Genomic DNA, 25,728 nt, shown 5'->3' with positions numbered 1-25,728 from the left:
GAAAGCCTCTGGGAGGAGGCGGCAGGAGCGCAGGCAAAGATGCGGGTGGGCGCAGTGGTGTTGCTGAGCGCACAACAGGACGCGGGGCTTTTTGAGGCGTTAGAGGCGCACATGGGCGCAGTTGCGGCGGCGGCACGCGCGGCGCTCAGTGCGCGCAGAGGCGCGCTGGACGCGTCGGTCGTTGACGCGTGCGTGTTTCTAGGGCAACGGATGGTTGGCGAGGTGGCAGATGCACGTGCCGTGAAGAAGGAGCAGTTCCTCACATACATAGAGGCGTTCTCAGAGATCGCCGTCTGGGGCGAGCGACCAGTGCGGGAGGCGTCGTTCAGAGTGCTCTGCGGCGCACTGAGGCTGCACAAAGAAGATACGCTGACAGAGTACATCGAGAGGGCGATAGACGCGCGCAATGCGGGCGGAACAAGCGAAGCAGGCGAATTAGAGTGTTCCGCATATGGAAGGGCGGGGAGGAGAGTGGTAGCTCTACGGGTGCTCAAGGGGGAGATTGAGCGGCGTGGAGAGGACGAAGAGTTTATGAGGTGGGCACAGGCATTCGTAGCGGAAAAGGTCTTCCGGGCAGGAGCGGCAGAGGCATTGGTAGAAATCGAGGCGTTTATGGAGGAAACAGAGTTTGCAATGCAGGCGCTGAACCTGTATATATTTCTGCAGAGGGGGAACAAGGTAGGCATAGGCAGGGTGGTCATCGGAGAAGAGGGTAACGGGGCAGATGGGGATGCGGCCGAGGGAGAGAAGGGAGAGCATCGAGAGGGCGAAGAAGAGGTGGATTGCCCCACTGAGGGGCGCAGCGCAGCTATGGATGGGGCGGCTGGAGCAGTGGGAGGCAGGGGCATTGGTGGGTGAGATCACGAGGAGGCTGCGGCTACTCATGTACACGCTTGAGAGGGCGGAGAGCGTGTCAGTGGGAGACGGGGGCGCCTAGCGGTGCAAGGCACGTGTGCACGTGCACACGTGCAGAAGATCACGTGCAGGGTGTGCCGGGTTGGAGAGTGCAAACACGGAAGTAACCGGAAGGGGAAAGCCAAAGGAAAGGCGCAATGCAAAGGTGTGGGCCGGAGGGTTAGGGTTGGACTGGCATTAGCAGGGTTGGTAGCAGGGTCATCAGGGTTAAGTTAGGGTTAGGGCAGTGACGGGGAATGGACAGGGTTAGGGTTAGGGTGGGGGTATCAGACGGGTTGAGTCATGCAAGCGAGGGCTGCACGAGTGATGATTAGGGTTGGGGGTAAGGTTAGGTCGTGATGGTTAGGGTTAGGATCTTCGAATGTCAGCAGATGTCAGGGTTAGGTGTGGACGCGGGGAGGGGTGTGCGGGGAGACGGTATCACGTGCGGCCACGTGCAGGTGGGCGGCCACGGCGGACACAAGAGGCGCACGGCGAGCACTGTACAGCGAATAATATACATCTAATATACACATACACAAGCAATATACAACGAGCTATATACATGTCTAAAAATACATAAAAATACAGTGACAGCTGTCAGTATGTAATGGCAGTTGTCAGTAGAGACAGACCAAGGTTGGTCCCAGACTGCAGCGTCCTCAGACGCTTAAGTGATAACGCACTGTAGCGGGTCAGCAGAGACTCTGAATGGCATGGGTATGTCACGTTAAACTCAGCACCTCTTCTCTCGGTGTCGTTAAGAGGACGGCCATCAATAATCTTGTCTTCAATAGTGGGTAAGAAGAACCCATTTGAATTAATTGCTTGAACTGCTTGAGAAGTCATAGTTTTCAGAGGTTGATACTGAGTAGTGCTTAAATATTTCAAATTATTGAAGTAGAATAATTTGCAATTTAATTGACCTTACAGAGGGACGAGGGGGCATACTTATATTTGAGTCTGCGGATAATGCAGGCAATTTTTGAATAAGATCTGCCGACAAAGCCGCCCATTGTTGTATTTTTAGGAGAGTTAATTAGAATATTAAAAAGCAGGTTTGTTAGATTCGAGTATCGATTGTCGCAATCAGAATTTTAGCGTTATTTTTAGCGTTGTTTTTTAGCGTTATCGTACTAAAGAACAATAGCATTTTTTTCTTAAGAAACATGCATTGTGAGATTGTGTTTTATAAACATAAACAAAACAATAAAAATAAGTATTATCAACAAACACTATTATTATAACAGGATTTATATAAAAGAGTCTAAGCCCAGATAGGCAAGGCTATCGTGGGGTCAAAATAGATATTTCATTAACAATTGTATAGTCTCAATAAGAATTTATTATTTATACTATGCTTTTATAGTACAATTCCCTTGCATGTAAAGCCCCATGACAGATATTTACAATGTTTGGCGTTAAACAGGAAAGAATGAATTTTATTTCTTCGACACTCACAGCAGGGTAAAGAATGGATACTATTTCATCCTAGTAAGAGTAAGCCATTTACTTTTAAACATTTAAGTATGTTTTCACTAGGTCTATCCCAGGCCGTTGTATAATTAGAGTTAATATAGTTTGAAGATATTGATCATAAACGTTTTTTAGCATGTTTCCTGAAATGTCTACCCAAATACAACGTTTTAAAGAGTTCTCATATTTTATAGACTTGTCAAGCGATACATATGAAATATCTTTTAGTTGTACAGCAACAGAAAAATTTATACTATAATCCTCTTTTACATTATTAATAATAACATAATATATCATGGAAAAACAAACCCCAATTTTGAGTACTATATTGATGAATACTATCGGAAAAAACGTCTACTGCATTTTCTATAGAAAGTTGAATCTACAATAAACAATCAGTCTTTGAGAAACTGTTATTTCTTTACTAACGTAATGGTGAGCAGCAAGATCCAATATACATGCCATAGATCCACTGTTAATAAATTCAGACAATGCGAATGTATTGTTTTTTTGAAATTCTTGCGTAATTAGTGTATAAAATTCAAAAGCTTGAAAAAACAAAGATTCGGGAAAACATGATTTAAAGGTAAGTAAAAATCTTAATATTTTAGATTGTAATCATGTAACAGAGTATATTTATTACTTATCAGAAAATCTGTAATTCCTTCCCGGCAAGATTCTATTTAATTCGGATTTTGATCGCACAATAATTTTATCTTGGATTAATTCCTGTAATACCGATTCTACATGATTTTCTTCGTATGGTTCTAATAATTTTTTGGCCACTTTAGCATCATAATTTTCTTCCGGAGTTATAAGTATTGACTAGATTAATATATATTTAGCAATTTTTTTCAAAATCACGCTATTATATACCTTTATTAAAGATTTAACTTCGCTTTCACATTGAAAGCCTTCATTAGCACTACAACAAGAAAACGCAGTTCCATATAATATAATTTCTCTAGCATTTAAAGAAAGAGATGTATCGAAAAAACTATTTCGTAAATCCTCTCTTCTATTTACAATTTCAATAGTATAATTCGCATTTATTTCTTCAACACTATTAGGAAGATCGATATTATCATAACTTCTTTTCAATTTAGCTTTAATAAAGAATAATTCATATACATACTCTAAAATATCAAGAGTCCTGGAATACTCTATAAATTTTAATATATCTAAACCATTTGATATAGAGGAAATAGGAGGTAAGATTTCATTCTCTAATGCATTTTGATAATGTGACAGCCATGAAGTTGCAAAAAAGTTAGCAATCTCTTTAATATAATTTTTTGAACGAAGTGTACTAAAACGTGATTTAATTGCTATTTCAGAATGATGAGGTAAAACTTTTTTAATAAGTTCCCAATCAATAAGTCCAGCGTTTCCACCATATGCCCACTTACTAAGAAAAATCGCTCTAATTAAAATATCATCATCATTAGATGTAAAATTGTTTTTTCTACGTATTGGGATGTTCCTATAAACTTTTTCATGGCCATCTGTTTCATCAATTTTATCAGATGAATCAGTTTTATTTAACAAACATTGTCTCCCAACAAGTGGAAAAGCATCAGCGGTATTACGATTCAAAAATTTCCTACGAAGAGATAATGGCTTATTGTTAAGCTTGAGTTTTGGTTTTGTTTTTAGATCCAATGCCTTTTTCTCTAAAACCATTTTACCATTATTGATAAAAGTATGAATAAAAGGTGTTTTTGCTTCAAAAACAATAGAAGGAACTGTTTGATTAACAACTGTAGATATATTTTGAAATATTAATTCTTGTTCTCGCTGCGCAAGTTTTGCTGAAACACGTTTACGTTCAATATTATTTAATTCCGGATATTTAGGAAGTTCATTATCTGTTAATAAAACTTGTTTCTTTCTCAACTTTATAGGATGATTAACATGTACATTTTCAATTTTTAACGGCAAAGGTTTATATGTCTGAATTTTCATTGAACGTTCTTCCAAAATCTTATTTTTAAAATTATTAATTTCGACCCCATCAATATCATATTTCGCATCTGCAACAATCCAAAATACATTTTTAGTACCTTTAGCACTTGTATGAGCTACACAAATATGATGAATTTTTCCCATTCTCTTCAAAGATTCAAGAGTTCTTTCCATTGTTTTACGATCAATTTCATGTTCTGAAGATGAATATGCCTTATTTCTAGATGCAATATTATACTGTTCATTTAAGTGTTTTCCGCCTTGCAAAATCCCGCCATTTTCATCAAGTATTTCTAATATTAAATTTTGTCTACGAACATAAGCAAGACTTGTTCGTGGTTCATGTTTTAACGCTAATGCTTCTGTTTTTCCTTCATTGATATTAGATTTTTTTTCTGGAACAGAATTATTAAATAAATCTAAGAACGGATTTATATCTTTTATAGATTAATAATATATTATCAATAATATGAAAAATATCACCTTTAGAAGTAGAATCTTTTTTTTCAAAAATTTTATTATTCGAATTTTCTTTAGAGGAATTTTCATCTATATTAAATAATTAAAAACCCAAGAAAAATAACTATTTTACTTGTATATTTTTGAAAAGAAAGCTTTTCTGGCATTTTAGGAACTGGAAAGTCCGATAATTGATTATCTATTTCCGGCCTAAAACATGAAGTGTCAAAGTTATTTAATGGAGTAGAAATATTTAGATTAGCAAAAGACCTTGTAAAAATAGTCCTAGTTGAAAGTTTAGAGGCTTTTTTTAATTTTTTACAAGGTGACATTTCTTCGCAGATTTCTTCAAAACTTGTTCTTTTATGATTTAATTCTAAATCCATAGAATTAAAATCAACTGGTTTTTCCGTTTCTTTTTTTATAGAATCAAATTCTCCGGTATCACAGGATACATTATCTTTAGTAGAATTTTGAAAAAATTGACTTTTTTCTTCACAGCTCTTAACTATAATTGTATTAAAATAAATGCTTTTAATAAATTTTAAAAACACAACTAACCATTAGATTGTTTTTTAGGTCGCCCTATTTTTATAGATTTAGTTTTAATATTTTTATCAGGAATGTTAGGATTTTGATCATACGAATAAAATTTAGATTCATTATATTTAGGAAATATTACAACTGAATCAGAGAGCTTTATTGTATTGACTATCTTGTTTTCAAAACAAAAAGTCTGATAATTCAAAGATGATAAATAACGATATTGATTTACTCGACCAACAAATTCTTGTTCTTTATAAATTGAAAAATAAGATAGATGCTCTGGCTGTACACTATTCTGATTTAATGATTTTTCTGGAACTACCGACAATTTGTCCAAAATCAATTGAAGTGGCTTTGACCATTGATCACCTATGATCTGTTTCTTAAGATTCTATTTACTAAATTAGATGGCTCATAATAAGAAAAGTAATTACAGGTCCAAGAATCCCTTCCTTACCACTATTCTTTATTTCTTGAAAAAGAATAAATTCTAATGTTAAATCACGTGAAATTGTAACAGGCGTAAATTTTATTAATTCTGGAAAACTTTCATTTTCTTTTTTATCACAAATATCATCTTTGTCTGAACTATTATCATCCTCTTGATTAAATATATCCGTTTGATTTTCCCGTTTTACAAAATCAGTATTATAAGGCTTGATTAATTTTACGCATTTAGAGTATCCTTTATTATTTACAACTCTGCACCTTTCTACAAACCCCAACTGTTCCATAGATCTTATTTGTTTAGAAAATCCACGATGAAATAATTGATTATTAATTTTACAAAAACGCTTAAGATCGACAAACCGCATAACATTATTTTCAGATTTAGAAAGTATATCTGTAACACATGTTCTTAAATGATTTATATCTACGATATCATCTGCATTTTGTGAATCTTGAAAATCATTTTGATATTTTTTTAAAGGATCAACAGCAAACCGTGTATGAATCAACAAAAATGTTTGAGCTTTAGAAATAATAATGGGAGATTTTACACTAAAAATATTAAAAAGATATTCTAATAGAAAAAATAAACAAACACAAGTCCTTTTTCAATTAACGGATTTATACGAGAAGGTAAACTACGAGGATCAATATTTAACTGTTTAACAAGATCAACTTGATTAATTCCTTTTTCTTTATGTTTGAATATCATAGAAAGTATATCAAAATGTCTCATAATATGCTATTAAATTTTAAAAAAATAGCATAATTTTTTTTGGAAAAAATAACCTTATTCTCCTCATCAAGTTCTTTACCTGTAATAGCTGAAAACTGCTTTTCTGGTACTACAGTTAATCTTATGCGGTCACCATAACGCTTTTTTATTAATTCTAAATCAGCTTCCTTTGTTTTGATAGGGTTTAATATCTAAATAATTCAAAAAACTTATAAAGCTATAATATCTCTTTACCAAATTTGAAACAGTAGATTCATTATCAACTTCATTAAGTATCAAGTCTGGCAGAAAAACAAAAAAATTCCAAAAATAACATTTAAAGTCATCATCAATAGAATAAGAAGAATTATAATAAATAGAATAAAAATTCTCTACAATTTCCCAAAGTCTAGAGAGGTTACAGCCTACCAAAATTAAATACTGTATTAAAATGTTAGAGTTTTTTAAAAGAAATCTTAAATTTTATATAATAGAAATAAATATATTTATAAGATAATTAAATATTTTTAGAATATTAAAATTAATTTTTTTTTGAAAATAAAAAAGAAATATACCTTCATTTCCTTCGAAAGCTATTTGTTCTAGTGAATAAACTAAAAGATCATCCATAATAAGATGTATTAAAAATTTATTTTCAAAAAATAAATTTAATTGTTTTAATCATTTAAAAAGCTTTTTTTAGAAGAGTTCATTCTCTTGAAGATAATGAAATCAAAATTTTAACTGAATAAAAACTTTATAAATATCTTTGGTCCTTTTTTAAAAATAAGCATAAATTTACCTTGATTGTCTTTCGAAAAAATATCAAATGTAATAAATAAACTTTATTAATAATATCTTATTTAAAATTTATAAAACATTAAATACTTAATATTTAAATTAAATTTTAAGAAATTCAAGATATTTTATATTTCTTAAAATACAGAGATTTAAGAATAATTTTACAAATAAAAATATTATACAATATTTTTTGAAAAAAAAAAATATGCATATTTTGGTAATATTTTATTTTTTATTGATTTTTGTTTTAAATGAAAAAGTGTAAAATTTAAACATAATTTTGAATTTAGTAATTTTTAAATGCAATTAAGTAAAATACTTATAACGAATAAAAAAGGAAGAGATAATTGGTATAAATTAAGTAATCTTTGGTTTTCAGGATATTCGTGTTATAGTTTTTTATTGAATAATTACAAAAAACATTTTATTTCTATTAAAAAAAATAAAAATATAGGAAATTCAACTTTAAAATTTAAAAAGAATTATAATTCTGATATTGGAATAAACCTTTCCAATAATAAATCAGAAGAATTCTTGAAAAAAAATGAAAATACTTGTACAGAAATATATGCTGATGGTTCTATTCATTATAATGGAACTGAAAAAACAATGGTAGGAATTGGAGTTTATTTTGGAATGGAAGATAAAAGGAAAGTATTAAACGTGAGAGTATAAACTATTTTAATTAATAAATCAGAAATATATCAGAATGTGTTATTGGTCTTAAACAAACAAATCAACGTGCAGAAATTATGGCTGTTATACGTGCAATAGAATCTGTATCTAATTATGAGAATATTTTAATAAATACTGATTCAAAATATACAGTGAATGCACTAACTGTGTGGTATAAAAAATGGGAGAATAATAATTGGAAAAGAATAGATGGAAAATCAGTAAAAAATATAGATTTATTAAAAAAAGCTCTTAAGCTAATCAAAGAACGTAATGGATACACAAAATTAAAACATGTAGTAGGCCATAAAGGTATTCATGGAAATGAACAAGCGAATTATCTTGCAAATATGAGTATTTTTCTTTTAAAAAAAAAATAATTTTTTTTAAAAAACTCATTTTTAAACACATTTTAAAAAATTATAATATAAATGAATATTAAGTATTTTATAAAAAATACAATTTTAAAAGCATGACACTTTAATTAAGGTTAATTGAAGCCGTCATTCATACTAATAAAATATTTATTTTGGTTGTAGTTTTATTAATTTTTAATTTAAAATAATAATGTATGAACCATTAAAATTTATTTAAAGTTTTACATCTAGAATTAAATATTTATATTATTATAATGATTATTTTTTAATTATGTGCAATTTTATCATAAAAATTAATTCAAAATTAATAAATGTTTGAATATGGTATTTTTTGTTATAAATATAAAAAGAATTTTAAATAGAATTTAATGCTTTTAATATTATGTAATAAATAATAATAATAACAAAGTATTTGGAAAGCATCTGTATGTTCCCTACTTTATAAATTAACGAATAAATTTGCCCAAAAGCATTTTTGCTTTTTTAAGTTTATTTTCTTCTAATTCTTCAGTTTCATCTTTATATTTAGATAAATATGCTACAGAAGGAATTGATTGCTTTAAAAAACAAGATGAATTTTTCTTTAGATAATATATTAATATATCTATCAATGAATATTTTAGAACTTACATTACCGAAATGTAAATAATTTCTTTTAAGTGAATTATTATTTTTTACAGTATCTGATAATGTTTCTTCAAATTTAACATTTTTATTTTTATAATTTAAAGGCATATTTTTAAATAGTATATGTTGACATCCTATTTGAGAAATTTTTTGACTAGAACGATGCTGCATAAATTTGTCTTTTACTAAAGACCCAGTATGACCTATAATAGCTCTAACTACTTCTATTAAACATTAGTAAAAATTAAAGAAAGGAAAAAAAACCTTTTTTAAGATGTAATGCTAGATCAAAATATGACCATGTTTTATTTCTATATTCAATTGTAGGTATACAGAAAACAAAATTATTAAGATCTTCTATATTTTTTTTTTTTGGCCCCTGGTATTATTAGTATTTTTTAAAAAATAAATGTAAAATTACTTTATAACTTAAACAAAGTACTACACTTGGAACTTTTACATAAAGAAGAGTCATATTATTATTGGCTCTTAAAACCATTTGATTTAAATCTTCACCAGCTTTTGGAAAAGATTTATTATTAATTTTATCAACTTTTTCAAAAGTATTTAAATCAGTTATTTGAAGATCATTTTTTAATGACTTTAGAGCTTCTGTTCTATGAAAATCTTCAGAATCATAAAATAATTGGAAACTAGAATTAGATTTAATTGATTGAGGAGATAATTTTGACAAACATGAAAATGATTCTATAGGTGATTTAATTGAACTCATAAGTAATGAAACTGAACTATTTCTATTACTATAAAATGGATGCCAGGTATGAGTTTTTGAGCAATTTTCATCACTTGAACGATCTGTATTAGTATCCATTTTCGAAAGAGTTTTTTCTTGCATTGTATTAAAATTCATAGTATTCCTATCAGGAAAAATATATTCAAATATTTTTTTTCCCGTATCATGTTCTAATTTTATACTAAGAGGAAAAAGATTAACTTCAAAGTGATCCATTACAGGTATTCCACCAATAGAATCTAGCATATGCCAATATATTCTTATCATTTTTTTTTTCCTTCCATGTAAAATATTTTTTGGTCCAGTAAAATAAGGAGATAGTAAATCTGGAAAAATTGTTTTTGGTAACAAATTTACACCTAAAATCGTCCCTATTTCTATAATATTAAAATTAGAGCCATCAAAATTGTCAGTGCGTTGATATGTAGCATTAGAAAGACCAAAATCAACGAATGGTTTATTATTTTCTAACAAACTATGCCAAACGATTTCAGATGCTGATAAAAACCATGACATATATGCGACGTTTTTATTAATCTTATCTTCACGTTTCTGTGATGCAACAATTGATTTCATTAAATAAAATAATTCATCTTCACAATCACGTAATTCAGCCTCTATTTTAGCTTTAACTAATCTATGTTCTGTATTATAATTTTCATAATAAAGTCTATGTTGTATTCTCATTTCTTCTAAATTTCTTATTGTTTCTTGTAAATTAATAACCATCTCAGCTGTTCCAGTTAAATCACTAAAATCTGCAGCTAACATTAATCTTTCCAATCTTTCAGATTTTTCTTTTTGTGTTGGCTCAGTATATATTAAAAGATCTGTAACTATTAAAAAAATTATATAATATTGATCAGAGTTTGCAGTAAAAATAATTTTTGGAAAATCGACAAATATGCTATTAAAATATTGTTCAGGTGATTCTATCACAAAATTTTCAGACAAATATTTTTCATTATAATTTAAGCTATTATTTTTTTTTAATCGAAGACGATTATACTTAATAAATTTAAAAGATGCAGAAGTTTGATCTACTACACGTGTAAATGCTATAGGTGTATTAGTGAAATCATAAATGGATTCAAGAGGTATCCATGGAGACCAATTTGATTCAACGGAACCATAACTATTTGTATGAAAGAAATTAATTGAATTATCAAGAAAATTTTCTTTTTTAGAAACAAAAACTTGAGCATTATCCATTTTAACAATATATTTTTGTTGTATAAGACCATTTATTATATCGTCAGTCATACTTTTGTCCATTATGGAAAACACTTTTAATTGCATATTTTGTGCTGTCATAATTGCTATCGCTTGAGTATTTTTCTCACTTTGTAGTTGTATTTGAGGAGCAAATAGTTTAAAAACATAGCTATGTTGACATTCATAATTTTTTGATAAAATATAATCAAAATCGTCATAAAAAACAGAATTATTGTCTAAACTTAATGATTTTTTATTAGTTCTTTCATCTTTAATAGTAAAATTATTATCAACGTTATTTATCAAATCATAAATCAATTGATCTATTTCTTGATCATCAAATTTTTGATCATCAAACTCTTGATTAATAATTTCTTCATCTGCAATAACAGATAAATTATAGTCTATTTTTATTTGTTCTTTAATAAGGTTAGTAATAAATTTTACAGCCCTTTGGGACATATAGTAAACAAAACCTTTCCTTTGGGTAACTTGATGTATATAGGCAAGTAGAATATTCCTTACAGAATTATACCATTTTAATTGAATATTATGAACAAAAAAACGATTATCGAAATCAGCAAATTGTTCAGGAATGGTTTTTTCAGATATAATTTGAAATTTTTCGTGACCACAACATGAAATAAAAGAATTATTAATAGGTAAATTCATTTCATTTGTCTCTAAATTACCATCTTGGTCTGTTTTTATTTGTAGTAAAATATTATTAATAAAATCATATTTATTAATCAAGGTAGCATTCTCTTTAACAATTTTTTCATACTAGATTAATTAATTAGTTGTAATTCATTAAATATAAATTCATTAAATATAAATACCTGTGATTTTAAAATTGCACCTTTGGAATTTTTTGTAACAAAATTCTCTATATAATTTAATTTAATTTTATTTTTATCCACTTGTTCCATGATTTCAGTTTGCCGTTTTTGAATAAGCTCAAATTGAATATTATATGGATCTTGTAAATTTAATAAAATAATATTTAATTAAATAAGATACCTTTTTTCTTGTTTAAACAAAAATGTGTGTTTTGACTTTCGGATTGATGTTTTGGTAAAAAGTAAATATTTCTAGGATTCAAATTATTATAATAATTATTAGTTTCACGAAAATAACTAAATTGTGGAATATATGCAAGAGGTAAAATTTGAAAAACTGGTCCACCTTTTATTGGAATATCTAAATTTAAGTCAATAAAATCGTCTATATCTATCCATTTTAAATCATCATCTATAATAAAATGATTTTTATTATTTTTTTGAAAATCTATTTTAAAATCATAACTTTTTTGAGAATTAAATCCAGATCCATTTAAATCTTCTGTATTTATTTCATTAAAACGTGATAAAATTACTCTTAAATCCGTAGAAATTGAATTTATTGCAGCTTTATCTATAATTATATTTCTATTTTTCTTAATTTTATCCAGCTGTTTGAGATATATATTTTTTTCTTCATTTTTCTGATGGATATCAAGAGTAAAATGTTTAATTCTACTCTTTATGCCTATAGAAGTAAATGTTTTATCTACCCAATCTAAATCTGTCCTATAATTATATATATGACTCAAAAAAAGCGGTAAAAGTTCTAATTTATACTTAAATGTCATTAAACAATGGCCAATTTTCTTTTTTGATATATATGGAAGAGGAAACAATTTTCCAATTTTAAGAGGAAAAGACATTATTCCGTTAAAAAGAGACCACCAATTAAAGAAATGTTTGAATACTTTCGGTGTTAAATGAATAGCATTATAACTCTTAAAACTATCAACGGATTTAGAAGCTACTGAAGATATATCTATAGGACAAATAATAGATAAAGAGCCATGAATATAATGACTTCGGAATCCTTCAAAAGCATCATATTTCTAAAAAAATCAGATTAAAAAAATCAAAATATTTATATACCTTGGTAATTTCTGAAGACGAGTGTTCAGGAACTTTTAACACAACTTTATAGTGAGGTTTAAAATCAAATGTTCTACATTGATATTTTCCATTACATTTTTGACACATATCGCTACAGTGTTGCTCAAACATTAAGCCCGCAGTCCATTTCACTCCCCCTTTTAATTTCATTACAATTTTCTGAAAATGTATATTATTATTTTGATATGTATTAGATATATTTTCATATGTAGAAATTATTGCATTAGACCAATTCATAAGATCTCGTGCTTGCTGTGTAAAATCAGGAATAGCTAATATAAATTCGTCGCTGTTTATTATCATAAAATTTCTAGAATCAGGATCACAACCAATATTCCATTGAACATTTCCTTTCCAGCATTTTATAAAACCAGCACCATCACCTGTAATATGATATGGATCTCTAGAACCTAAATAAACCTAGTGATTAATTAAATAGAAATATAAGCTTTAAACTTACCTTTTAATGTTAAATAAACATTACCATCACCTCTCCATTTGAATTTAAAAGATGTATGTACATTCAATCTGATTTTATCCCAAAAACTTAATTTATAAAGATCTTCCTGACGTCTTGAAAATGTTGCAAATATACGCATAATATCTTGTATAGCAGGCTGCAAGGACATGCCCCATGTAATTTGAGTAGGATGTATAGTATTTATAATAACATCAACAATACCATAAATTTTGATAGGAGTTACTGTCCTGGAAACCTTTATATTAAACGAAGAACTCTTTTTTTCTGTATTACTAGGAATAATACAAATATTTACATCACGAATTGCTTCTTTTTCAGGATATTGTTCTGCAATTATTAAATTTGACGTAAGTGTCCAGGTAGGAATGTTTACTGACTGAGAATTTGAGTTAGGAATATAAACCAATGGTAAGGGATAATCTCGAATATATACTTTTGCTTCAGTCATTTTCCAGTTTAAATTAAAAGGTATTAAAATAAGAAATTTGGTTTCTAAAGGTAAACCTTTACCTGTATCTTGCAAAAATTGATGAAGATTTTCGATAGGAAATGACGGTTTATCAAAAACAAGATCAACTTTTAAAAATAGTACACTTAAAAGAGGAGGTCTAGTAGGAAGAGGTAAAATGTTTTCTTGAGATGCTGTAGAATATTTTGTACTATCTAATATCCAATGTTTGTGGCGTATTGAATATGATTTAGAAGATTGTAAATCATTTATTTTCTGAAATTTTCTAATCCATGATTGTGAATTATATTTTTGAAGTTTTTCATATGCTTGTTCTGCTGTAAAAGGTAGGTTTGAAAACTTATTTTCAGAAAATTCTTGGAGATTTTCGAAATTTTTTATAGGATATTTTTTATAATATGATTGTTTTAATTCTTGCTTATCAAATGAACTTTCAAAAAAATACTCATTCTCACTTTCGAATTTGCTCTGATCATTGTTATCTAATAAATCAGAGTCATCTCTGATTTTTTCTGTTTTAATATTAAAAGTTTTCTCACGCATAATTCGAGCCTTTTGTTCAATTAATCCTATTCGCCAAATAAGTCCAAGTCTTGCTTCAAATGGATCATCTTCTATTTCGAAAGATATAATATTGGATTTTAACTGAATTTTACATAATAATTTTTCTTTAACAGGCCGATCTATTGAAATATAACTAGATGTATTTGCGAAAAAATGATAATATAAGTGCTTTGCACTTTTTATATTATTCTGTATATTTTCTACCATCATATGTAAAATAAATTTATGAGGAATACGAATTCGTATTGCTTCTATAGATAATGTTATTTTAGGTGTATTCTCATAACATGTTTTGATCAATTCATAATAGATTATAAGTTGATTAATATTGATAAATCTATCCCAGAAATTCTGAATAACTGGACTATGAACATAAAAAATTGTATTTTCGATTTCACATAATAATGTTTTGTTTCTATCATATGAAAATTTTATTTCATATATATCAAGCATTAAAAACTGTTCAGCTGGTAATTCGATTTTAATTTTTAGTGATGACACATAGATTTGTATTGACACAAATTCCCATGGAAAATTATTGATTTGTGCACTATTCTCAGAATTATGATTTTGTAGAGTTTTTTGAATATTCTGAAAAAATGTTCTTTTTAAAATGTTTATAGCAAGAAGAATTGTATAATATTTAAGTAAAGAATAAGTCATATATACTTGGTCTGCCTCAGTTGAAATGCATAATAAAAAATCTTCATTATTAATTTTAGTATTGAATATTAGTTTAAGTTTTCTAATTTTTATGATTGGTTCTTCTATATCTGAAATATTTTCTGAATGTATTGCAAATATTTTGAAATCATTGAACAATAACATGCCATTTGAATTTGAAATTATATTAAAAATAGAGTTTTTTAAAATATGTTCTCGTTTATAACTTAATAGATTTTTTTCTTTGTATTCGGAAAAAAGTGACTCTTTAAAACTTATATCCGAGAAATAATAACTTATTTCCCATGAGTTTATTTTCAATAAAATTCCTTTATGATCAGAATTCACTTCAGGGTCGTTTCCTGAAATAATAATACTTAATTCTGATCCACGACATTCTATTTTTTTTAATTTATTAAAGTTGCATAAAAAGGATGTATTTTCTATTTTTGTATTTTTTTTGTTTAAATTATTGCATTTAATATTTAATAAAGTATTTGAAAACACATTATTCAAACATCGGATTGCTTCAATATTATTTAAATTAATAAACATGTTTTCATTAAAAGCTCCAATAGAAACATTATTAAATGGAAATAAGTCGAATTTGAGGCGAAAAGTAAAATTTTCTATAGTAAAAATACTATATTTTTCTTTAAAAGACTGATAGTATAATTTCTGAGAAATAAAAAGAATAGCTAAATTAATAGAAGATAAATTAGATGCCTTGTTAGATATTGTAGTTTGAATATTTAAAAATATATTAGACAATATAAGTATAAACATTATATTTTCTTGATGTTTTAATTTTTTGTAAAAGTTTTTAGAAGAAATTAATATCCGAATTATTGGATCATGAATAGAGAAATTCATGTTTAATTTAAGAATAGAATTCTGAAATAACTGAAGTTTTGATAATTTTAATGTACGAGTAGAATACATAGATCCAAACAATGAAATAACTGAGAGCAATTTTTCATGATAAAAGTTTACTGACGGTGAAGTAATAACAGAATTTGCAATAATATCAATACTATAGGGTATTTTTGTGATTATGTTATTGTCGACTAAATGATTAATAGCAGTTTTACATGTAAAAGTAATCATAGGTATTAAAATAAAATTTGCTTCTTTTGGTATTACTTTTTGATGATATATACTTACTGTTAATGAAATGCATGATGCAAGTATTTCATAAGAAATTGATTTTTTCTCAAAAAAATATGTATAAAGACCAGAGTTTTGATCAGCATATTTTATGTTTATCCCAATGTCCTTTAATTTTAATAAAAAGAAAGTAGAATTTTCGAGACTAAAAGGCAAAATTGATTTTTTCATTTCTAGATTAGCAACATGAAACCGTATTTCATCAATTATATTAAACCTATGTTTTTTTTTGATTATATATTGCTTATTTAATCCTAATAGTGGTTTCCCTAAAGTATTTTTTTTTGTTTTAAAAAGATTATTAAATATAAACTTAAATAAATTAAAATGATTAATAAAATAGTTTAATTCATGACTATGCATAAATTTAAATTCATCGAGATTCAATAAAATTCTTCCGCATTCTAAAATACATTTTATATCTTTTATAGGATAACCTAATGAACCTTGAAAAGTAATAAAAATTCTATCTATTAGTTCTGATGATGTTTTATTTTTCGGCATGAAAAATATAGAATCTACTATGTTTATAATCCTAAATGTTTTTTTTTTTAATAGAAGATTTAATTTATCATTACTATTTATCTCAGAATACAATTCATAATTATAAATGTTGTTAAAACGCGTAGTAAACATGCTTATAAAGAATATTCCGAAATCTTCAATATTAACTTTAATATCAGTAAGTATAATGTCAATCCAACTGTTAATTTTTAAAAAAAAGTGAGAAGTTAGTATTTTTAAAAAGAAACAAATACATTTTTGTTTATATTTTTTTAAAAAAACTATGCATGTTTTATTTTTACTTTCTTCTAAATTCTTTTTGCTAAATTTATTAATTTTTATAGAAACCTTATTAATGGAAAAACTAATCCATGTCTTTTTATTTAAACTCGGTCTATGAAATTGTATCTTTAATGATTCGAAATATATATCAAATTGTTCTTTATGATGAAATCGGATACCATGAATGGAAAAATAACCGAAACGACGTATATGTATTCCTGTTATTTTTTTGACTATTTTCAAAAATGCATGCGTCAAAAAAATGTAACTTATAATAATAATAGTAATCCATAAAATTATATTTTCTATTAATATTTCCATCAGATTCTTTAATTTTAAAATAAGTTTTGTTCATCTGAATTACTGTTTTAACCTATTTGTATGCATTTATATTTCAGAGATTATTTTTTTATATGAAATTTTCATACTCTAAATCAATTTTTTGAAATATGATTTTGTATCAATTTGTTCGTAAAAATAGTAAGAAATTATAAAATTGCTAGCATATAATCATAAAAGAATATAACTATATGTTTTTTAGATATTAAACAAAAAAATTAATAGTTCTATTAAAATTTATAGAACAAATTATATTATTTAGATATTTGATACGTTAAAAATAATTTAAATTTTAAAATTTGTAAAAATATATATTAATTATATAATATATTCTTGACAAATAATATTTTAAGTAAACTATATTTTATATAAATATTAGTTCAAGTTTTTACATAATCTTTTGAAACACATAAAAATAATTTAAATATAAAAAATATATACTCAATTCATACATAATTTTCTATTAAACATTATAATAGAATTTTTTATATTATTGTATAATTTATTAATATTCTAAAAAAAATAAAATTATGAATATATTTTGTGTTTATAAAAATAATAAATTTTAAACATCTTAATAAAAATTTTTGCAGCATGATTTCTTTTATAGATATCATACAGGCACAATATTTATTATTATATTAATTGACAATAATTAGATATTTTTATTCAATGTTTTTAATAAAAATTTTAAAAATTTAATCTGTTAAATCCAATGTTTTTCTCCAAAAAAACTAATATAAATATTATTATTTCTGTCTAACACAATTGTTATTTACATGCTGAAACCAAGTTACGATTAAATTATCTATACTATAATAGAAACATAATGAATCTGGATATATAAATTTAAACTTTTGTAAAATATGATACACAGAAAATATATTAAAGAAAATAAATTTATAATTTTGAAAAATAAATGCTACTTTGTATAGATTTATATAGATTTATATAGAAATTTAGTTGCAAAAAATATATTTCCAGTTAAATAAATGATTAATTTTTTTTTAAAATAATAACGATTGTTTAAAATTTTAATTACAAACTATAGATCAAAACTTTTAAAGTTTGAAAAAAGTGCTGAAATAGTAATAATTAGTGAATAGAGAGCAGATATTAGAATACCTGTTATTAAAAGAAATGGGTACGTTTTTTATACATGAAAATATCTTTATTGCACAGTTTATTTTTTAATATATACATTTCTAACAAACAATTATATACAGGTCCAAAAAGGGTATAAAAATATTCCAAAGCTTTTAGGCAATTTTGTTTTTATAATACTCACTCTCTTCAGAATAAAGGCGAAAAATTGAGTTTAAGCGATTTTTTAAGCGGCTCAAATTGGGCAGATGAAATGGAAGACATGCCTATTGCTCGTATGTTTAATTTGAATTTGTATATATAAAAGATAATTTAAGACCTCTGTAGCTTTATTTGATAGGAAAGAGACAAAGACAAACTATTATGACCGTAATTTTAGTGATAAGAATTATGGAAAAGACCGTGATCAATTATATAAACTTGGTATTTTTTTTGAGAATTTTGCTTTATATTAATATAATCTAGACCGTTCTGTAAGTCGAGAGCAGATACCTCTTCCCAAAGAGCCTCCTTATACTGCTCATCTAGGAAATCTTTCTTTTAATATCACAGAATCCGAAATTACAGATTTTTTTGGTGAACCATTTGTTACTAATATAAGACTTATGCGTGATCAAATAGACGATAGACCTAAAGGTTTTGGATATGTAGAATTTACAGATTTACAAGCACTTATAAACGCCATATCTTTAAATGGAAAAACTCTAAGTGGAAGAGCTATAAAAATAAGTGTTGCAGAACCTCGTATATTATATATTCGTTTTTTGTTAGGTTCTTACATAGACTAGCACGGAAAGGACATGTGGACCGTGATCCGGTTGAAGATAGAACAGCTGGAGAATGGAGACGTTCATCTCCTCTTCCTCCTATTGAGACTGTACACGAAAAGCGATCTACATATGAACGAAGAAATTGTTCTGGAAATAACGATAGAACATATTCTTCAAGTGATAATAACAGAGATTTTTCGAATTGGGAACGTAAGGGGCCATTACAAGATTTACCAGGATCAGATTTATCTACAGAAAAACATGATTATAGAAATACTGATTGGAGAAGCGGAGAAAGATATAGAAATAGTGGATTTGGTGACCGTAATTATGGAAATAGTAAGTGTTGTTAATTAATTTGTCAACACGTTTTACTTCTTTTAGACAATAATTATAATACTTTAAGAACATCTAGTATTGGCGAACGCCCAAAATTAGTTCTTAAGCCTAGAGGCGAAACCCCAGAAGAACCTTCTCAAATTCCTAAAACATCGACAAAGCCCAATCCATTTGGTGATGCACGTCCTGTAGACTCTAATGCTCGTATACGAGAAATTGAAGAAAAAGAGCAAAAGAAAAAAGAAAAAAAGCAAGCGGCTGAAAACCAAAAAGCTTTTGGACGAGAAAAAGCACAGAGGGAAATGTACAGATTTGATAAATTAAGCAGAAAAGAAAAAAACAGAAGAAATGCATCTTTAGATCGTAAAAATCAAAAAGTAGAAAAAAAACAAGTCAATGTAGTCAATACAAAACAGAATTCCTCTAAAATACATTCAGGAGATTCTTCAAAATCTACCGATTCTATATCCATAACTGAAGCAGAAGCTGATGTAGATGGCTGGTCCACTGTTAATAAGCTATCTAAAAAACGGTGAAATATTTTAGTACTTTCGTATGTTAGGAAGAAATCATGGAAAATATTTCTATATTCTTTTTTTAGTTTAATTCATAATTTATTTTTGTAGGGTTAGCCCTACTTATTTATAAAAATAAAATTTTCTACGACCAACCTTTAATTCTAATAATGTCAGGATCAAGTTTGCACCCAAAGATTATAAAGAAACGAACAAAACGCTTTGTACGTCATCAATCAGGTATGCTTGTATTATGGAACATAGTTCCTTTTTTAAAGGAGTTTGGTTAAATTTACATTACATAGATCGATACAAATGTATTGCACCATCATGGAGAAAACCCAAGGGTATTGATAATAGAGGTAATATTAGCCCATTCAATGTCTATATTTGTTTATTTGTTAATAATTTGTGTAGTTCGACGTAGATTCAAAGGGCAAATAGCCATGCCTAGGATTGGATATGGATCAGACAAAAGAACTCGTCATATGCGGTAAATAACAATAATCTACAAGAACATAGTTTTTTAATACTTTAGTCCTGGCGGACGCTATACATTTCTCATTCGGAATATCTCTGATGTAGATGTTTTATTGATGCATAACCAAACTTATATCGGTGAAATTGCGTCAACAGTTTCTTCAAGAAAAAGAATACTTATTGCAGAAAAAGCAATGAAACTGGGTGTAAAATTAACTAATGGTACAGCACGTGCTAGACCACAAGAATAATTATACGGGTTTATTTCTATTGTTAATATTTGTTTATAACAAAATATTTCATTTTATAAATAAATCATACGGATTAGTATTTAAGTTATCTTAATATGCATAAATGTATTAGAATTAAAGCAATTGTAGTGTAATCTAAATATCTTATATTGCTTTATAACAGATTCATAATTTACATTTTTTAAATTTTTGAACGTTAATAATCAAAAAACATTTTTAACACCTATTTTTATATTTATGTTTTTCCACTGATATATTTAATTATTTTATAAACATTTCAAATCTTGATAATAAACTATCAGACAATTTTACAATACTAAAACTGTATGACTTTTAAAAAAAACTAAAGAATTTATATAATTTAAATTATAATAAAATAACACAAAATCAACTGATATTTTAAAATAATCAGTAACCATATCCTTTAAATATTTTATATCATCAATTATTAAAATAACATTATTGTAAAAATACAAAGATAGAAGATTATAGCATATACAAAAAAATAATAAACTATTAACATAATAATCCCAAACACTATTCAGACCATCCCCATCTCCAACGTTTCCCTTCATTCCAATTTTTAATAGTTTTTGCTTCATTATTTTGACTTTGTCTCCAAATTCTACAACTTGCATCATCACTAATACTTGCAAGACAATCATCATAACTCCATGATATACCAGTAATTTCTTTCTCACAACCAGCTACTAATGCAATACCAACATTTTTATTCTGTGTCATACTAGCTGTGTCTGCTATTATAACCTTACTATTGGTACTTCCACATCCTACAAATTCACCATCTCTTGAACATGAAATCTTAACAAAAAAAGACTTTACTACAAGTTGTGGATGCGTAAAACTACCAATAGGTTCCTCGGGAAGTATTGAAGAATATGCATATATATAATTATCCTTACTAAGTCCGTAAAATGTCGATCCAGACGATGGCATAGCAAGTGACGTAATTCCATAATCTCTCTTACTTCTTATGCTAATTGCAGGTTTTGATTCATAAAGTTTTATAAATTTCTGAGAGCAGAATCGGATATCCCAAATACTAATCAAACTAAACAATATCAGTATTAATAATATTTTCCAAGTTAAAAAACCTATTAGCATCGCATGCACTGGCTAAAAGATTCTTTCTATGAAGCCATTGTATAGATGTTACAGAATTACTTATAGGAGATAACTTGGATCTTCTAGAATGATGTTTTATTTTCCCATGCGCATTTGAAATAGAAACTACTGGGGTTTGTATTGATTCTAAAAATTAATATATAATTTCAAAAAAAACTAAAACAATCACCTGAAGAAGGTTTAAAACTACAAGATCGAAGATCCCAAATCAATATCTTCCCATTACGAGAACATGTTGCCAAGATATCTCGAAAAATATAAGATTTAATGCTTAATCAAAAAAATACTTTACTAGGATCATTTTTTTGAAAGGACACTTGCTTCAAAGTACTGGAAGCACATCCTGAAAGAATTGCAACAAACTTTTGAGTAGATACATCAAGTACACGTGCTGTTTGATCACCAGATGATGACGCCTAATTCATTTATAACCATATATAATTTTTTAAAAAGATTACCAGAAGTTTATCATCATAAGACCAAGAAATATCAAATATAGCATTATCATGACATTTTAACTTTAAAGAATTATCTAGTAAATATTAAACAAGATAACAACAATGACAATATAACTAATTGGTATATCTTTCTTCGTACTATCAATCAAATAAACATATCCTAGTTCATCTGCTACACAAAAAAAAGAATAATCTGAATAGATTATTACTTTTATATTTATATAATTTACATACTATTTGAAAACGAAACAGCAAATGGAATATTCAAAACACCATCATTTTCAATTAAAAACTGATCTTGTGGACGACTATAAAAAGACTTCATCATCATTTTCCTTACTGAAAAGAAGTTAAAAACAATATTATATTACATTTTTTTACCTGAAATAGATAAATCATAAATATTATTTCCTGATAAATTTCTTTGTAAAGTAGACAATGGAAAGTCATACAAAGTTGAATACCTCATACGATGCCTTAGTTTGTTGCTTTCATTCAGTTTAAAATCACCAAAAGCAGATTCTTTCTCTTTATCCATAATTCTAACTTTTATATTTCTTTATAAACTATATTCTTAATATTTCGTCTTTTTAATCGCTTTTTTTGAATAAAAAGAAAACATTATAAGACACATATTCTAATAATATTTATATATCATTTTTCTTTTTTAATTTCAAACTTTTTAAAGTATTTTACTTTTTGCTTGTAAACTTAAAATATAATATAAATAATGATATCGCGTAGAAACGTGTTAACCTTCATTTATCAATTTATTTAAAAAAAATTAAAATAAGACTTTTTAAAGAAATGAAGAGAAATGATACAAAATTACATATAAATGAAAGAAAATACAAAAGTAAGTGTTATTTTTTTGCATCAATAATACCAAAATTGGAATTTTATATTTTTAGAAACATATTAATTAAAAGTAGAATTAACAAAAGAATTAAACAAGTTCTTTCACAAATATTCTATTTCTGATCCAATTTCACTTGAAGACCTTTCTGTTGATCATATGATTCAGTTATATGAGGCTTTTTATAATACACAATTTCCATTTACAAACCGTAAAAATAGTTCTAAAAAAACACAAATTAAATACTTAAAGTTACTCCTTGGAACGATTTCACATGAATCATTAAGGATAGACCTTAGTCATATTGATCCTGTTTTGGTAGTTGAACATGATATGGAATCAATTATCAATATTGTTGAAGTACTTGTAATTATAGGCAACTTGCAACTATTAAAAGAAAAGATAGCCATGAAGCAAGAAGAAAACGATGAAGGAAATGAAAAGGATGATGATTCATCCATTTCATGTCAAAGAGATAGCTTTGATGAAGAAACAGATAATTCACAAAATAATGATGTATCTGTTTGTAGTTCTTTAAAAGATTCACATAATACTATTTGTACACCGAATTCTTTAGCATCGTCGGAGTCACTTTCTATTGTGTCTTATATCAATAATCGTGCAAATAAAGTATTTAATAGAATTCATTCTTTAAATCCAACTCTAACGCATTCTGCATGCCACAATCAACCTCTCAAAAAGGAATCTTTAATAAAAAACAAAAATGCCAAGTATTCAAAAAACTCTAAAACGATCAAAAATATACATAATTGCCAAAAAAACAAAAACAATAATAAAACAAGTAAGCTTTCATATCGATCTATTGGAACACAGACATCTTTGTCATATTTTTCTGAAATATTCACTGATTATCAAACTTCACCCTTACCATCATCAATAAATACTTCATATAAAAACTCTTATGATATAGGTCCGTGCTCTATAAAGAAAATGATGCAGAAGGTTTCATTAAATACATGGGATTCAGAAAGTTCAGAAAATGAGTTATCGGAATCGGGTTTGTCTAGTGAAGGAAATACAGACAAAATATCTATTGATAAAAAATTAACTAAAGATGATTTCTATTTTGATTTTGATAACAATTTTTTTAAAAAAAAAAATGAAAATTATCATGATAAGACATTAAAAGAAAATTTTGGAACAGAACCAAGCACTTTGGATAACAATAAGAAAATGTATCCACATATCTTGCATACATCATATAAAAATAAACCTCTTTATTTCAAAGAAAATATCTCTCAGGAGTCTTCACCTAATAGTGATACCACTAATATAGCTTTTTTTAGAAAAAAAATTCATCGAAGTCTATTAAAAGTAGATTCTCCATATACACTTTACTTGCGTAAACGAAGAAGAAATGCTTTAAATGCATTATACGCACAGCGCTCGCATCTAGAACAAAATTTAAAGTCATCTTTAAAGGAAAGAAAAAAAAAATCATTAAATAATTCAAAAACGGGAAAAATCAAAAATATTCCATATCAAAATCATTATAATACACATTTAAGTGATATCTCGTTTTATTCTTTATCAGAACCAAAATCTCAGGCCTTTTTTTCTCAATATAATGAAAACTTTACTGAAGACCTTGAAGAACGATTAATGTCTGCTAAAAAACTTTACTCCAAAGAATCATATCCATATGATGATCTAATATCTAAAATAGCTAGCCATAAGATTTAAGTTCATCTATTTTTGTTTATTGTTTGTTTAGCTATATATTCTATATATTTTTCTTATTTAATTATTTAATCATTTCACAATATATATTAATATATAAACTATTTCTAATATTATCTACCAGCTACGGCCATACCTCAGAGAATATACCGTATCCCGTCCGATCTGCGAAGTCAAGCTCTGAAGGGCGTCGTCAGTACTATAGTGGGTGACCATATGGGAATACGACGTGCTGTAGTTTCCTTTTTTTTTAGATAAATTATACAACTAATTTATTTTTAATAAATATAACAATATACACTTAATGGCTTAAGAATATTGCACTCATATACATATATTTTATTGCATCGTATATACTTTCTATATGTATATTCTGGTTGTTGTATCGGAGATTATCTTATGTGGGACTGGTGTAAAATACACTAATCACGTCAAATATGTACCAAAATTCCAAAATATACGCAAACGCTTTTGAATATACATCAAACAGTACATTATAGTACAGCAGTGTATTTAAACGCTATTCTGCATCATCTCGTATATATATACATATATACAAATACATACACATATATGCATACATATATACATATATATATATACATAGATATATATACATAGACAGCTACACACATACATCTACATCCCTGTCTACACTTAAACACTATTTTTTATACATATTACTACGTTATATCTCGCCCTATAAATATACACACCTATATCTTCCCATTAT

The 25,728-nt window shown here is 27.4% G+C and overlaps 9 protein-coding genes and 1 non-coding gene across 10 annotated transcripts; 6 read left to right on the top strand and 4 right to left on the bottom strand.

The window, feature by feature from the left end:
• Positions 1–39: 39 nt before the first annotated feature.
• Positions 40–858, top strand: T551_02038 (uncharacterized protein; the record flags this gene model as incomplete). Its single annotated transcript, XM_018374301.1, has 1 exon — positions 40–858. The coding sequence occupies one exon, from the start codon at positions 40–42 to the stop codon at positions 856–858; it is 819 nt and encodes a 272-aa protein (XP_018229655.1).
• A 636-nt stretch (positions 859–1,494) lies between these two features.
• On the bottom strand, positions 1,495–1,843 carry T551_02037 (uncharacterized protein; the record flags this gene model as incomplete). The annotated part of the gene is made up of 2 exons (XM_018374300.1): positions 1,495–1,771; positions 1,821–1,843. The coding sequence occupies 2 exons, from the start codon at positions 1,841–1,843 to the stop codon at positions 1,495–1,497; spliced, it is 300 nt and encodes a 99-aa protein (XP_018229654.1).
• Positions 1,844–2,409: 566 nt separating this feature from the next.
• On the bottom strand, positions 2,410–7,135 carry T551_02036 (transcription factor TFIIIC subunit TFC3; the record flags this gene model as incomplete). Its single annotated transcript, XM_018374299.1, has 13 exons — positions 2,410–2,633; positions 2,680–2,752; positions 2,800–2,968; positions 3,014–3,195; positions 3,247–4,772; positions 4,819–4,884; positions 4,928–5,302; positions 5,356–5,731; positions 5,775–6,342; positions 6,387–6,532; positions 6,580–6,717; positions 6,761–6,930; positions 7,081–7,135. The coding sequence occupies 13 exons, from the start codon at positions 7,133–7,135 to the stop codon at positions 2,410–2,412; spliced, it is 4,068 nt and encodes a 1,355-aa protein (XP_018229653.1).
• Positions 7,136–7,606: 471 nt separating this feature from the next.
• On the top strand, positions 7,607–8,361 carry T551_02035 (uncharacterized protein; the record flags this gene model as incomplete). The annotated part of the gene is made up of 3 exons (XM_018374298.1): positions 7,607–7,918; positions 7,950–7,960; positions 8,004–8,361. The coding sequence occupies 3 exons, from the start codon at positions 7,607–7,609 to the stop codon at positions 8,359–8,361; spliced, it is 681 nt and encodes a 226-aa protein (XP_018229652.1).
• A 443-nt stretch (positions 8,362–8,804) lies between these two features.
• Positions 8,805–16,754, bottom strand: T551_02034 (uncharacterized protein; the record flags this gene model as incomplete). The annotated part of the gene is made up of 8 exons (XM_018374297.1): positions 8,805–8,939; positions 8,989–9,209; positions 9,250–9,364; positions 9,407–11,737; positions 11,794–11,933; positions 11,975–12,845; positions 12,886–13,316; positions 13,367–16,754. 8 exons carry the CDS (start codon positions 16,752–16,754, stop codon positions 8,805–8,807), a joined length of 7,632 nt encoding a protein of 2,543 aa, XP_018229651.1.
• Positions 16,755–18,515: 1,761 nt separating this feature from the next.
• T551_02033 (uncharacterized protein) lies at positions 18,516–20,124 on the top strand (the record flags this gene model as incomplete). The annotated part of the gene is made up of 7 exons (XM_018374296.1): positions 18,516–18,519; positions 18,602–18,612; positions 18,673–18,754; positions 18,807–18,902; positions 18,945–19,223; positions 19,268–19,588; positions 19,634–20,124. 7 exons carry the CDS (start codon positions 18,516–18,518, stop codon positions 20,122–20,124), a joined length of 1,284 nt encoding a protein of 427 aa, XP_018229650.1.
• A 149-nt stretch (positions 20,125–20,273) lies between these two features.
• T551_02032 (uncharacterized protein) lies at positions 20,274–20,834 on the top strand (the record flags this gene model as incomplete). Its single annotated transcript, XM_018374295.1, has 4 exons — positions 20,274–20,343; positions 20,409–20,465; positions 20,521–20,596; positions 20,642–20,834. The coding sequence occupies 4 exons, from the start codon at positions 20,274–20,276 to the stop codon at positions 20,832–20,834; spliced, it is 396 nt and encodes a 131-aa protein (XP_018229649.1).
• A 537-nt stretch (positions 20,835–21,371) lies between these two features.
• T551_02031 (uncharacterized protein) lies at positions 21,372–22,976 on the bottom strand (the record flags this gene model as incomplete). Its single annotated transcript, XM_018374294.1, has 8 exons — positions 21,372–21,906; positions 21,950–22,106; positions 22,150–22,227; positions 22,273–22,396; positions 22,439–22,512; positions 22,554–22,631; positions 22,673–22,777; positions 22,820–22,976. 8 exons carry the CDS (start codon positions 22,974–22,976, stop codon positions 21,372–21,374), a joined length of 1,308 nt encoding a protein of 435 aa, XP_018229648.1.
• Positions 22,977–23,245: 269 nt separating this feature from the next.
• T551_02030 (uncharacterized protein) lies at positions 23,246–24,998 on the top strand (the record flags this gene model as incomplete). Its single annotated transcript, XM_018374293.1, has 2 exons — positions 23,246–23,294; positions 23,371–24,998. 2 exons carry the CDS (start codon positions 23,246–23,248, stop codon positions 24,996–24,998), a joined length of 1,677 nt encoding a protein of 558 aa, XP_018229647.1.
• A 123-nt stretch (positions 24,999–25,121) lies between these two features.
• Positions 25,122–25,236, top strand: T551_05022. Its single transcript, XR_001936354.1, has one exon. It is a non-coding gene; the product is annotated as a 5S ribosomal RNA (ribosomal RNA).
• The last annotated feature ends 492 nt before the right edge of the window (positions 25,237–25,728 follow it).

Source organism: Pneumocystis jirovecii, assembly GCF_001477535.1.
Source record: "Pneumocystis jirovecii RU7 chromosome Unknown supercont1.8, whole genome shotgun sequence".
Lineage (NCBI taxonomy): Eukaryota > Fungi > Ascomycota > Pneumocystomycetes > Pneumocystales > Pneumocystaceae > Pneumocystis > Pneumocystis jirovecii.
This window is presented reverse-complemented; position numbering and strand designations above follow the sequence as displayed.